The 15,311-nt window shown below is 45.0% G+C and overlaps 1 protein-coding gene across 2 annotated transcripts in view; it reads right to left on the bottom strand.

The window, feature by feature from the left end:
- Positions 1 to 4,341, bottom strand: part of LOC141131876 (pendrin-like) — a 148,406-nt gene extending 144,065 nt beyond the window's left edge. For both annotated transcript variants that reach the window (XM_073619663.1, XM_073619664.1), the window contains exon 1: positions 4,137 to 4,341. In XM_073619663.1, coding sequence (XP_073475764.1) covers positions 4,137 to 4,304 — 168 coding nt within the window. In that variant the 5' untranslated portion in view covers positions 4,305 to 4,341. The remainder of the gene's footprint in view (positions 1 to 4,136) is intronic.
- Positions 4,342 to 15,311: the final 10,970 nt, after the last annotated feature.

Raw genomic sequence — 15,311 nt, 5'->3', positions numbered from 1 at the left:
CTGGAGAGTAGTTGTGAAGGCTCTGTATTGCCATGCATAAAGGTTCATTCAATGTACACACACACACACATATATATATATATATATATATATATATATATATATATATATATATATATATATATATATATATATACACACACACACACATATACACACACACTATCCCAGAAAAGTGAGTACACCCCTCACATTTTTGTAAATATTTTATTCTATCGTTTCATGAGACAACACTGAAGAAATGACTTTGCTACAATGTAAAGTAGTGAGTGTACAGCTTATATAACAGTGTAAATTTACTGTCCCCTCAAAAAAACTCAACAGCCATTAATGTCTAAACCACTGGAAACAAAATGGAGTACACCCCTAAGTGAAAATGTCCAAATTGGGCCCAAAGTGTCAATATTTTGTGTGGCCACCATTATTTTCCAGCACTGCCTTAACCATCTTGGGCATGGAGTTCACCAGTGCTTCACAGGTTGCCACTGGAGTCCTCTTTCACTCCTTCATGATGACATCACGGAGCTGGTGGATGTTAGAGACCTTGTGCTCCTCCACCTTCCGTTTGAGGATGCCCCACAGATGCTCAATAGGGTTTAGGTCTGGAGACATGCTTGGCCAGTCCATTACCTTTACCCTCAGCTTCTTTAGCAAGGCAGTGGTCATCTTGGAGGGGTGTTTGGGGTTGTTATCATGTTGGAATACCGTCCTGTGGCCCAGTCTCTGAAAGCAGGGGATCATGCTCTGCTTCAGTATGTCACAGTACATGTTGGCATTTATGGTTCCCTCAATGAACTATAGCTCCCCTGTGCCGGCAGCACTCATGCAGCCCCAGACCATGACACTCCCACCACCATGCTTGACTGTAGGCAAGACACACTTGTCTTTGTACTCCTCACCTGGTTGCCGCCACACACGCTTGACCAAATAAGTTTATCTTGGTCTCATCAGACTACAGGACATGGTTCCAGTAATCCATGTCCTTAGTCTGCTTGTCTTCAGCAAACTGTTTGTGGGCTTTCTTATGCATCATCTTTAGAAGAGGCTTCCTTCTGGGACAACAGCCATGCAGACCAATTTGATGCAGTGTGTGGCGTATGGTCTGAGCACTGACAGGCTGACCCCCCACCCCCTTCAACCTCTGCAGCAATGCTGGCAGCACTCATTTGTCTATTTCCCAAAGACAATCTCTGGATATGACGCTAAGCACGTGCACTCAACTTCTTTGGTCGGCCATGGTGAGGCCTGTTCTGAGTGGAACCTATCCTGTTAAACCGCTGTATGGTCTTGGCCACCGTGCTGCAGCTCAGTTTCAGGGTCTTGGCAATCTTCTTATAGCCTAGGCCATCTTTATGTAGAGCAACAATTCTTTTTTTCCGATCCTCAGAGAGTTCTTTGCCATGAGGTGCCATGTTGAACTTCCAGTGACCAGTATGAGAGAGTGAGAGCGATAACACCAAATTTAACACACCTGCTCCCCATTCACACCTGAGACCTTGTAACACTAACGAGTCACATGACACCAGGGAGGGAAAATGGCTAGTTGGGTCAAATTTGAACATTTTCACTTAGGGGTGTACTCACTTTTGTTGCCAGCTGTTTAGACATTAATGGCTGTGTGTTGAGTTATTTTGCGGGGACAGCAAATTTACACTGTTATACAAGCTGTACACTCACTACTTTACATTGTAGCAAAGTGTCATTTCTTCAGTGTTGTCACATGAAAAGATAGAATAAAATATTTACAAAAATGTGAGGGGTGCACTCACTTTTGTGAGATACTGTATATTTATTTATTTATTTATATAGCGCTGTCAATTTACGCAGCGCTTTACATATGTACATTCACATCAGTCCCTACCCTCAAGGAGCTTACACTCTAAGGTCCCTAACTCACATTCATACATACTAGGGACAATTTAGACAGGATCCAATTAACCTACCAGCATGTCTTTGGAGTGTGAGAGGAAACCGGAGTACCCAGAGGAAACCCACGCAGGCACAGGGAGAACATGCAAACTCCAGGTAGGTAGTGTTGTGGTTGGGATTCGAACCAGGGACCCTTCTTACTGCTAGGTGAAAGTGCTACCCACTACACCACTGTGCCGCCCATATATACATAAATATATATATTACACACACACAGTTGTACTCATAAGTTTACATACCCTGGCAGACTTTATGATTTCTTGGCCATTTTTCAGAGAATATGAATGATTTGAATGAAGTGTTTGGTTGAAGTAATTTATTATTAATCAACTGTGTTTAGTCTTTTTAAATCATAATGACAACAGAAACTACCCAAATGACCCTGATCAAAAGTTTACATACCCCAGTTCTTAATACCATGTATTGCCCCCTTTAACATCAATGACAGCTTGAAGTCTTTTGTGGTATTTGTGGATGAGGCTCTTTATCTTCTCAAATGGTAAAGCTGCCCGTTCCTCTTGGCAAAAAGCCTACAGTTTCTGTAAATTCTTGGGCTGTCTTGCATGAACTGCACGTTTGAGATCTCCCCAGAGTGGCTCAATGATATTGAGGTCAGGAGACTGACATGGCCACTCCAGAACCTTCACTTTATTCTGCCGTAGCCAATAACAGGTCGACTTGGCCTTGTGTTTTGGATCATTGTCATACTGGAATGCCCAAGTACATCCCATGCGCTGCTTCCTGGCTAATGAATGCAAATGTTCCTCCAGTATTGTTTTATCAAATTTCCTGTGCCTTTGTAGCTCACACAACCACAAAACATCAGGGATCCACCACCATGTTTCACAGTAGGAATGGTGTACCTTTCATCATTGGCCTTGTTGACTCCTCTCCAAATGTAGCGTTTATGGTTGTGGCCAAAAATCTCAGTTTTGGTCTTATCACTCCAAAGGACTTTGTGCCAGAAGGTTTGAGTCTTGTCTCTGTGCTCTTTGGCGAATTGTAAGCGGGATAATTTGTGGCACTTGTGTAGTAATGCTTTTTCTGGTGACTCGACCATGCAGCCCATCTTTCTTCAAGTGCCTCCTTATTGTGCATCTTGAAAACAGCCACACCACATGTTTTCAGAGAGTCCTGTATTTCACCTGAAGTTATTTGTGGGTTTTTCTTTGCATCCCAAACAATTTTCCTGGCAGTTGTGGCTGAAATTTAGTTGGTCTACCTGACCGTGGTTTGGTTTCAACAACACCCCTCATTTTCCACTTCTTGATTAGAGTTTTAACACTGCTGATTGGCGTTCTTAATTCCTTGGATATTTTTTTTATATCCCTTTCCTGTTTTATACAGTTCAACTACCTTTATGATCCTTTGACAATTCTTTTGCTTTCCCCATGACTCAGAATCCAGAAAGGTCAGTGCAGCACTGGATGAAAGATGTAAGGGTCTGTCAAGAGTCCAGAAACTCATTGACCTTTTATACACACACACTAATTACAAGCAAACAGACCACAGGTGAGGATGGTTACCTTTAATAGCCATTCAAAGCCCTTTGTGTCAACTTGTGTGCATGTTATCAGGCCAAAATCACCAGGGTATGTAAACTTTTGGTCAGGGCCATTTGGGTAGTTTCTGTTGTGATTATGATTTAAAAAGAGTAAACACAGCTGATTGATAATTAATGGGTCAGCCAAACACTAACCATGAGTGAAAGAAATGTTTTTGTGTTATCATTCATATTCTCTGAACTTATGAGCACAACTGTGTGTGATAGATAGATAGATAGATAGATAGATAGATAGATAGATAGATAGATAGATAGATCTAACAGAACTGGAGCAGACAGTATTCAGAGCAGACAGAATTTGGAGCAGTTGTGCATGCCATCCAATCAGCTTCTGTTTTCTGCTTGTTCAGTTGAGCTTTGAAAATAAATGGTTGGCAGCAGCATGGTTGCCATGCTGCTATTCGGAGAACCCCCCCTCCTTGTATGCAGTGACAACACATATATGGGTTCTCATGCTTGCCCCGGGACTGCCTATAGAAGGAGGTAAGTGATGGGGGAGCACCAATCAGCGTGCAGTCTCAGTGTTGTCACCATATATCTCCAGGAGACCAGGCAGACTATATCAGTCTGTATAATGATCGTTACCTGCAGACTGAACCTCAGCATCCCCTGTAGATATGACAATAAAGGAGAATCCTCTTACCCGGTACTGGTCTCCTCCGGTGCTGTCCCTCTCATCTGGTGACACCTGCCATTCTGCAGTCATGCTTCCAGCGTCAGGGGGGTCACTGATAAAGCTCCGAGCTCCTACTCCCCCCGCCGGAACTTCTCCTCCCCCCCAGCCGGCATTGTACAGTATTGGAGGAGGCATCCTCTCTGCGATGACATTTGTCTGACGTCATCGGCCCGCCCCTCTCATTATCGATACCCGGGAGCCCGCCCCTCTCATTATCAATACCCGGGAGCCCGCCCCTCTAGCCGGCTTGTATGTACAGGGGTGCGGGGTGAGATGGACTCGTACTGGGCAGGGGGGATCTCCATTACAGAGGATCGCCTGTACTCAGCTCCATTCACCGGATCAGATCGGGAGGATACAGGACACTCAGTCACCTCAATGCAGAGCTCTGGAGGGAGAGAACGATCGATGATCAACAAAACTCGTGTATAATGGGCTCCTTCCATTTTATATCTACTTACATAAAAGGGGCGGGGTCACAATGACATCCAGCTGCAGCCTGTAAGTGTGCAGCACTCTGATCTCACTGTACATAATGTATACATCACCCCCCACCTATCCAAAATCAAATGTAAAATCCCTAAAACTTGGCCATCTATAATATGATCAAATGATGTATTATTGAAAAGACACATGATAGTGTCATCCATCAATTTCATGCATAATCAATCAATTCCATCTGATCAGTCGGCACAGAAAATCCGGCCATAAGAAAAGTAGATAGATCAGTACTATTGTTAAGTATATTGCACTTCAAATAATCTTTTCATGCAATTCTGATTATTAAAAACTTTATTTATTACTTTGTAGGACTCTCTGGTCTGTGTGTTAGATGTTAGAGTAGGTACATGTATTGGCTCTGAGCTGTGAATCTGGGTCAGGGTTTCAGTGACTCAGGGCTGGATGACTCACACTAGCAGCCTCTCTGGTGCCTCCCCCTGTTCTCTGGGACATTGGAGAGTGTTCTAGATATACAGTAGTGGGTGGAGTTTAGGAGGAGCTGCTTGGAATATAGGCCAATCCCCAGTAAAGGGCTGGCAGGGGGCAGGTCACCTCATAAAAGGCATAAGTCATGCCAGAAGGGGAAGCTGGGTGGAAGATGGAGTGCTGAGGAGGCTGTTGGTGGCCCTCAGGGGTACCCCCTAGCTGGAGAGGGTGACCTTAGGCCGGGGCTCAGGTCCTGGAAGAATTCTGCCAAAACACACGGAGGAAGTCCCTTCCGGAGGTACGGGAGCAAAGAGAGAGGACAGCAGGAGCAGGTCAGCACTACTGGGAGATCTCCTGAGAGTCAGCCGGGTGGGCTGGTGAGTGTCAGTCTGGAGGACTGTGAAGAGCGTGTCAGTCTGGAGGACTGTGGGGAGAAGTTAGCCTGGAGGGCTAGTGAAAGGGGCAGCTGCAGCCAGGTGGGTTGGCAGTGCCTAAAGAGGTGGTGCTGGGATCAGTAGCCATAGGAGTGATGCAAGCTGGACACAGTGGTTTGTGCTACACAACTAAGGGGCCTTGAGTTCTTGCCTGTAATGGGCCATTGCTTTTAATCTGACTGACTGTCAAATCTTCACAGTGATCCAGCACATTCCAAAGGTGCTCTATTGGATTGAGATCTGGTGACTATGGAGACCATTGGAGTACAGTGAACTCATTGTCATGTTTAAGAAACCATTTTGAGATAATCTGAGCTTTATGACATGTTGCATTATCCTGCTGGAACTAGCCATCAGAAGATGGGTACACTGTAGTCATAAAGGTTGGACATGGTCAGTAACAACACTCAGGTAGGCCATGGCATTTAAACAATGCTCAGTTAAACTTTTCTGTTAAAAAAAAACAATGCTCAATTGGTACTAAGGGGCCCAAAGTGTGCCAAGAAAATATCCCCCACACCATTACACCACCAGCCTGAACCGTTACTACAAGGCAGAATGGATCCATGCTTTCATGTTGTTTATGCCAAATTCTGACCCTGCCATCTGAATGTCGCAGCTGAAATTGAGACTCATCAGACCAGGCAATGTTTTTCCAATCTTCTATTGTCCCATTTTGATGAGCCTGTGCGAATTGTAGCCTCAGTTTCCTGTTCTTAGCTGACAGGAGTGGCACCTGGTGAGGTCTTCTGCTGCTGTAGCCCATCTGCTTCAAGGTTTGATGTGTTGTGCCCTCAGAGATGGCATTCTGCATACCTTGGTTGTAACCAAGTTTGGTTGTGCGTGAAAAACCCAGTAGATCAGCAGTTTTTGAAATACTCAGACCAGCCCATCTGGCACTGACAACCATGCTTAATTCAAAGTCACTTCAATCCCTTTTCTTCCCCATTCTGATGCTTGGTTTGAACTTCAGCAAGTCGTCTTCACCAAGTCTAGATGCCTAAATGCATTGAGTTGCTGCCATGTGATTGGCTGATTTGTGTTACCAAGCAATTGAACAGGTGTACCACAATAAAGTGGCCTGTGAGTATATTTTGTAAAAAAATGAATTCACACTTTAGCTCAAAAACGCTGCTTTTACAGGCATTTGAGCCCCTTGTTTGCATGCATGTAGGAACAAGCCCTAACACAAGCACTGTCATTCATTCATCTAGTGTCCTTTATTAGGTGATACAAGGTAGGGAGCAGGAACTCCTTGTTTACTTTATGGTGCCAAAGTGCATAGTGATCTGACCGGCCTACAATTGAATGGCTTGTTTATGGGTTCTCCCTGCATTTACTTGCAGTAAAACACACGGAAATAAAGACAAGTTGGACACTGCAGAATATTACACAATTGTGAATGGGCCATAAACAAGAGATTATCATATAAAGCTTCCTTCTTTATAAAGTATAGTGGAACTAAACAGCTGATCTGTGCAGCCAGTTGCTGAACATATGTAAATTACTAACTTACTTTTGATGTCAGACCTTAATAAAATGTGCATTCAGCCAAAGTGAGGAGATTTTGGATACGTACGTATAGTCTCATATATTCCCTCACGCAAGTGAATCTAATTAAATCACCTCTGCACGCGCTGTTGGGACGCCCAGTGGAGGGGGCATCAAAGCCAATGCGTAGACTCATCACATTCATATTTGTGGCGGCTAGAATTTCGATAGCCAAGTCTTGGAGGTCCCATACGGTTCCTTTTTACCTACTAAAAGCTAAACTTTCATGGATAATGGTAAAAGAACGCCTTTCGGCAATTTTGAAGGATAAGATCACTGGATTCAATAAAATATGGGATCCCTGGATCAGGTACCTTGCCAATACGTAGGATACCTGGTAATTGAAGCATATGCTACGTGACAGGAGCGCATCCACACCACCTCCCTACCCCTTACCCCTCTCTATCTCCCACATCCCCCCTCTTTTTCTTTTCTCTCCCTTTTTCTCTTTCTCTTCTCAGGTCTCTTTCTAACAATGTAAATTGGGAAGTACATAAGATACAATACTTTTATAATTCACCAGTAGAGTTTTAAATAGATACAAAATCCTTTATACCGGTGTCTTGTCGAATACAGTCCCCTATCCAGAAGTGTCCGCCCTGTACTGCGCAGGCGCAGTACGGAGGACAAACGAGACGCCGAAAGTCTCCGAAGTTCAACAGCTGATCGTCAGCTGTACACGGCGCCTGCGCATTTATTCTTACCCTATGTCCAGGATCATTCCCTACTATCCAAGTGGACAAAGAGTTAGAATAAATAGTTGCCGAGCGCAGCGAGGCCGTGCCCGAAGCGTGGCGAGCGAAGCGAGCCCGCAAGGGGCCCTCTTACATAGCCATCGCTAACAGGTGCCCGAGCGCCGTGTACAGCTGATGGTCAGCTGATCAACTTCGGACATTTTCGGCATCTCCTGCTGCTCCGTACAGCACAGGCGCTGCGCCTGCGCAGTACGGGGCGGACACTATCTGATAGGAGGACACTATATGTCAGAACACCGGCAAAGACACTGGTATTTCCTTATCTTTGGTTTGGTTTGTGGGTTTAGTTGATAACATGAATAAAATACTGGTAGATAAATAAGTATTGACTTGTAGGGACTGCACCTCCGCCAAGTCACAGCAAGCTCTCATGGGGGTGACGGGTGGAGGAAGACAGTGCCTCCTGCACAAGGTACAATTCCTACGAACCAAACAAATGTGATATAACTGTAAGTTAATGTACTACCTTGATAGTTGTTACAATTTTTTTTTTTTATCACAGTATATGATACCTGTTGTAGTATGCCAAATACTGTTCACTCTTTTGTATATTCAAAATTAAATAAACATTATTGATTAAAAAAAAAAATTGCATTCAGGGGCATTGCTTGGCATGTCTGGGGCACTCTGAAGGAAGTAATGAGCATATCCAGCATGTGACGACGAATGATGGGTGTGTTCACATTGTATTAACAGCAACATGAATAAATAGAGATTAAGCCTTTTCACACTTATGTTTGTAGGCAGGTAGCCTACCATGTATGTAGTTAGCTGCCCAGGTCAGGGGAAAAGGGTTAAAGTGGAGTGAGGGTTCAGGATCTACAACCTGGAGATAAAGTGTTGTTGCACAATCTAGGGGTGCCTCGGAAACATAAGCTGGCTGATCGATGGCACTCTCAACCCTACATTGTCTGTAAACGATTACCTGGGCTCCCTGTGTACCAGTTACAGCCTGAAGGGAAGATTGGCCTTTAGGAGGAAGACACTTCTTCCCTTGCCGGAGATTGAAACACTAGATCTTCACTCACTAAGAGAAGACGAGGAGACGATGGAATCTAATGAAGCATCTGATGTGTTGGAGACCCCCACTCCTCCTACTAATGAAGCAGAGAGAGGGAGAGTGAGAGATTGTTCTTGAACCAGCACCTGAACCAGAGCTTGGACCAGAACCTGAACCAGAGCCTGATTCAAAACCTTAGCCTGTATTTAGATGTAGTTTCTGTGGAACAGATCGAGGTCCCCAGCCGCTGAAAAGTATCTACTCCAGGTCAAGACAGAAAATATGCCCTCCAAAAAGACTGACGTATGATACCTTTGGAGAGAATTCTGAAGAACTTATCCCTACCGCTCAACGCTCTAGTCAAGCACTTGCCTCCTTTATTAAACCTTTAGTAAAGGATGACATTGATCTGTCTCCTGACACTACTGGGAGGGCCACTAACTTGTTATTGGCCTGTCACAAAATTAACATGACTTTGCCTGACAATGTATATCATTTACTGTTAGAAGATCCTTCTTTGGATCAGTTGGCTGTTACAACTTCTGGTTTGTCATATGATTAACCATTTACTTTCTTATGATACAGTAAGGTGATTCCACAGGTCCTGTGTCTTCAGGGACTAAAGACTTTCAAGTGGGGGGAGGGTGTAGCATTGTGGACTACAATTGCACCGTACGGCGATTCCTGATCATCTCCATGTATCGTATTGCACCACTAACTGACATCATATTTGAGAGGCAAATCAAAGGGATTGTGGGATTGGTAGTTCCTTGGAATGGCATTTGCCTTGCATGCATATACAACTGGACTACATATCCCATGGATCTTTGCTACCATCCGCGAGATTGCTGGGAAGAGCTATTAAAGAGGCCAGAGACTCACCCCACGCTCTCTTCCTCCTGGGCCTTGTGTGTGACGGACCTCTCCGTACAGGGAGAGTGGGGTCACGGCCTACCACGCAGTGTTCAACATCCCAACCCAGCCAAGCAGGGCCTAGCACTGCTTGCTGTTCGACAGACATCTATCCAGCACCACCTCGGCAGTCTAACAAACCTGCGCTTCATGCTCTGCATCTGACGATTGTCGCAAGTAAGGTGGCTGGATTCAAATGTATGCATTTTTCATTGTTAGATTTGTACATAAACAAACTCATATTTTAAACCTTTCATTAGACAAAAATTTAGTTAGCTGTATATTTGCTGCGCAGAATGTCGGACCATTAAAAATTAAATGTTTGACCAAAACAATATCTAACTTTGTCTAATAGTACCTTTGCATAAAAGCTACAGCTCTGATATATCGGGGTGAACCCTTCATTACTGGGTCCAGCTTCCATAAATATATTACAATGGCTTGTTTTCTATCATGCTGTTTGTGTAAGAACTCCAGTTTCATGTTTCAAAAAGACAACTTTTTCCTGGCAATATTATAATAAACGATAACAATACCCTGTGGTCATGCAGAGATGTCCATAAATCCAAAATATTCTTCTGCTTATACCACTGCACATACAAGGAAAAAGGGGCACATCATTTCACAATCCACACATTCTGCTTTGGATTTCAAAAATAAAAATAAATAAAACAAAAAGGACCAACAATCTGTATGATGGACCAGAAAGCATCAAAAACTAAGACCCCTTTCACACCGAGGGCGTTTTGCAGGCGCTATAGCGTTAAAAATAGCACCTGCAATCCGCCCTCAAACAGCTGCAGCATTGTCTCCAGTGTGAAAGCCCTCGGGCTTTCACACCGGAGCTCTGCGCTGGCAGGACTTCAAGAAAAGTCCTGCCAGCAGCTTCTTTGGAGCGGTGAAGGAGCGGTGTGTTTACCGCTGCTCCCCATTGAAATCAATGGGGCAGCGCTGGGATACCGCCGGCAAAACGCTGCTATTGCGGCGCATTGCGGACGGTTTCAACCTTTTCTCGGCCGCTAGCGGGGGGTAAAAGTGCCCCGCTAGCGGCCGAAATGCGCCGCTAATCCGACGGTAAAACGCCACTAACAATATCTGCGTTTTACCGCCGACGCTATGGGCGGCCCGGTGTGAAAGGGCTCTTAAAAACAATTGGCTGCAGGTGGCATCTATCATAACAGGGTGTGTGGACTTGATGTGATGGGTCTGTTATATTTATATTGTATTTATTATAACTCTCACATCATGGACCGCACATCAAGTTATTATCAAAAACCTTAAAATTTTTTTTCATTTTTGTAGGAAAACTTCTTATGTAACCCATCCATCTTGGGTTTGTTAAATATTATGGCAGCTGTATTCCAAATAACAACCTCATCTTAATCTAAACTAATCCCATTCATTACAAATTTCCCCATTAACCTGGATTTCATTTCCAACCAGAGGTTGTCCAAACCAGTTTCAATATATCTATATTATTAATAAAATTGTTAAACTCATATTAGAAATTAATACTCATTATTACTTAATTTTACTTAATTTCCCTTTTTAAATGAAATCCACTATCAAAGGATATTCAATTTGTGTAATACAAATGTAACCTTCATTTTACCATGTCTGGAAAACAGATTCAAAAAATAATTGTGATCACATTGTTTACCATTAGATTTGTTAACCCGGCACATTTTGTTATAAATGTTTTGTCTAAAAAACTGGAATTGGCATGGTGTCCTTCCAGTTTATCACTGATCTCTCATCCCAGCCACATTCTTTCATGAGAACACAAAGGAGGGGGTCACATCTGCATACATGACACACACAAGCAATAGAACTAAAGGTCCCAGCATTCACACACATACACCAATATATCTCTCTTAAATCACTTACTTTTTCCCATTTGTACACAACACATGCATATCATTCTCTCACTTTCTTTTAACTCTTTAATATTTCCCTGCTTCTTGACTTTACTAGTTGTAGTGCCTGGCCCCAAATTCATCCCACAACTTAACATGAAAATGTCCCTTTCTGTCTAGTGTTAATTGTCACCCTTGATCCATCCTGCTCACATAGATAGCTGTTTCTCTAGCTGTTTACTCTGCATGATTCTTAGTTCCTGTGGATCTTGGTGGTAACCCAGTTACCCATTGTGGATCCATGTCCACTTTAACCAATTATCTAGGGGCTCAGTATAGGCAAAACTGCACCTTCGGTTCATATATAGTGCTCCTCTTGCGCTGGGCATTTTTGAGGGTCTCTTACCCTTCATTCCCTTACTTAATTCAATGCCCCAAATGACTGGCTAGTCTTCTCTATGTGTGCCTATACCCTCTTGCCTCTAAACTACTTTATCTAGCAGATGTACTACATATACCTGTGAACAGCACTATTCTTCCCTTTCTTATCTATAACACTCCGATGGACAGTAGACAGTGACAACATAACATATAACCACCAATCAATACAGTTGGATTAAGGGGAGTAAAATAGGTACCCTTTGTCTCGAAAATTCCTTACCGATCAAGGAAGTCTGATAACTCAAATGTAAGCAAAAGGCTTACCTCAGCAGGCTGATTATCAGAAATTCCCGGATCGTCTCAAGCTCCTCGTTTTGGATACTCAGGGTCACCTGGAAACCCCTCCTGGCTGGCTCGCCACGTGACTTGGTTAAATTGATGATAGGCAACTCCTATCCTCATATTGATTAGTGGTTCCAAATTAATAATAACTACTGCAGTAGGGAACAGGCACCAAAGATACTCTCAGCATCTTTCCAAATAACTGTTCTCCTTTATTATGACGCAATTGAAGGTTTTTATACACATGATTACGTAGGTATCACATTAATATTACAATTGTACATTTATGGTAACAAGGGGCGTTACATAGGCAGGCTAATTCTAATCAGGACTCGAAAGAATGTAAACATGTACTGAAAACATTATTAGTGCCGTGTGCACAGTGAGGGCAGTGTGCAATACATACAAAATAAAATACAATTATTACAGAACTTACAAATTTCCAATACACAAGTAATCCACTGCAAGGACGCCTCTCCGGGAGCCGCTGTCCAGAAGGCATTGTATCAGCCTGTGTCAGGGACGTGCCGGTGCCCGTCAGGCGAATATGCGTGCGCGCATGCGCACGCGGGGACTGTCCAGGGCAACACAGTTGAATTCCCCCACTAGTGGGCGCCGGCGCGCGCCCGTGCGCGCTAACGCTGTTTAGCACCAGGGGCCCTTTAAAAGAATGTCAGCTGCACTCATGTGGTGCTGTTCGTCTGCAGCTCTGCACCTGTGTTCCTGAATCTGCCTGCTGATTGTTAGTACTGTTATCGACCCGGCTACGTCTGACCCTCCTACTATCTCCAATCTGACCCGGCCTGCCTGACTCTGCTATCTTCTTGTGACCCGTTGCCGAACTCCTGCTTGCCTGACTACTCTGTGATTATCCATTTGCCAAATACCTGCCTGATCTCCTGCTAAACGGACTGTCTGACTTTGCCTTTGCCTGTGTCCTGTACCGCTGCATTCCAGCCTTCTCATCCAGCTCTAGGTTCTGCTGCTGCTACACCTTCTACCTGCCTGCCTGCTGATCCGCTTCTGCCTGCCAGCATCCGCAGCTCAGCCATCCCTAAAGGATTTCTACCCAGCTCCTGTGCCGGCCTCTGCAAGAACCTTCACCAGGCACTCCTACCCACTCTGCTCACGAGACCACTGTTTCCACTCCAGTGGCTCCTGAACCAGCGCTGTAAGAGAGGTCTTCTCCTACCAGTCGGGCTCAACTACCAGGTACCTAACAGTACGAACAGCCATGACTGAGCCTGCAGGAGAGACCTCCCCCATTAAGGAGATCTGCACGCACCTAGCGGCGCTCACCCAGGCCGTGAAGACTTTGCAGGATAGCTACACCAGACTGGAGGGACAAGTCCTGAACCTTACTGGTCTTGGAAGCGTGGCCTCTGCCTCAGCGGCTGCCCCAACACAGACTGTCTCATCTCCCTCTGTGGTAATGCTTCCACCTGAACCAAGGGTCCCCATCCCTGAAAGGTTTTCTGGGGACCGAACCAAGTTCCGGGCCTTCCGCAGCGCTTGTCAGCTTTACTTTGCCCTGCAGCCACAAACCTTTTCTCTAGAAGCTACTAAAGTGGGGTTTGTTATATCCCTCTTACAAGGTGAACCCCAGACTTGGGCTCATCGTTTACTTGAAACAGACTCTGTACAGATCCAGTCTTTACCTTCCTTCTTCGAGGCTATGGCCCAGTTGTACGAAGATCCTCAGCGGACTGCCACAGCTCTGTTCACGCTCCAGCAAGGCCGCAGACCGGCCGAGTACTATGTCACGGACTTCAGACGCTGGAGCGCGGACACTCAATGGAACAACGCAGCCTTACGCCACCAATTCCGCATGGGTTTGTCCGAGGGCCTGAAGGATGAGCTTGCTCAGGTTGGTATGCCTGATAACCTTGAGGAACTTATCACCCTAACAATTCAGATTGATCGACGCCTCCGTGAACGTCGGTCTGAACATTTTTCCCAGCAAGCACACCCAGTGCAGATGACCACAAGAGTTCCAGCTCCTGCTTCCCGTTGCTCACCTCCCACCTGCTCAAACTCAGTCAACACCTGATGTTCCTGAACCCATGCAGCTAGGACTAATCCGATCTACTCTGTCTCCAGAAGAACGAGCACGCCGACGCCAGCTAAACCTTTGTCTTTACTGTGGTGGAGCAGGCCATTATGTGCACAACTGCCCGCCCAAGACCCGTAAGTGTTCCCCTTCTGCTCCGGCCAGTTTGTCTGCTTTGACCGCTAATGCAACTCAACTTGCTCTCCCTCTCTCGTTACAGCTCCAGGGAAGGACAATACAAGTCAACGCCATTATTGACTCCGGGGCATGTAGTTGCTTTATTGACTCTGTTTTTGCCACTCAACAAAATCTTCCCCTGAAAGACAAGACGCATAAACTTTCAGTTTTCTTGGCTGATGGGTCCCACAGTCTGGACAAGTCTCTCAGGAAACCCTTCCTCTGCCTGTCATCAGTTCGTCTCAGCATAAAGAGATTCTAACCTTGGACGTTATCTCCTCTCCGCTGTTTCCGATCATTTTGGGAATGCCCTGGCTCCAGGCCCATAACCCCCACGTCAATTGGACCACCGGTAAAGTCAAGTTCTTGTCATCCTAATGTCAAGAACATTGCTTACATGAACCCTCCAGATCTTCTGCCACCTTACTGTGTATGGACATAGATCAGGATCTACTTCAAACCATACCAGAGGCCTATCGGGAGTTTGCGGACGTGTTCAGTGAGAAGGGGGCAGACTCCCTGCCACCCCATCGCCCTTACGACTGTCCAATTGAGCTTCTTCCTGGAGCCAAGATTCCTTTTGGGCGCATCTTTCCGTTATCTGAAAAAGAGCAAGAAGCACTTAAGTTATACATCAACGAGAATCTAGAAAAAGGATTCATTCGACCTTCTACTTCCCCAGCTGGTGCCGGAATATTTTTTGTCTCTAAAAAAGATCAGACTCTTCGTCCATGTGTGGACTATCGGGAGCTAAACA

This window comes from Aquarana catesbeiana, linkage group LG03 (assembly GCF_042186555.1).
Source record: "Aquarana catesbeiana isolate 2022-GZ linkage group LG03, ASM4218655v1, whole genome shotgun sequence".
Classification (NCBI taxonomy): Eukaryota; Metazoa; Chordata; class Amphibia; order Anura; family Ranidae; genus Aquarana; species Aquarana catesbeiana.
The sequence above is the reverse complement of the archived record's forward strand: the minus strand, read 5'-3'. Positions and strand labels throughout refer to the sequence as shown.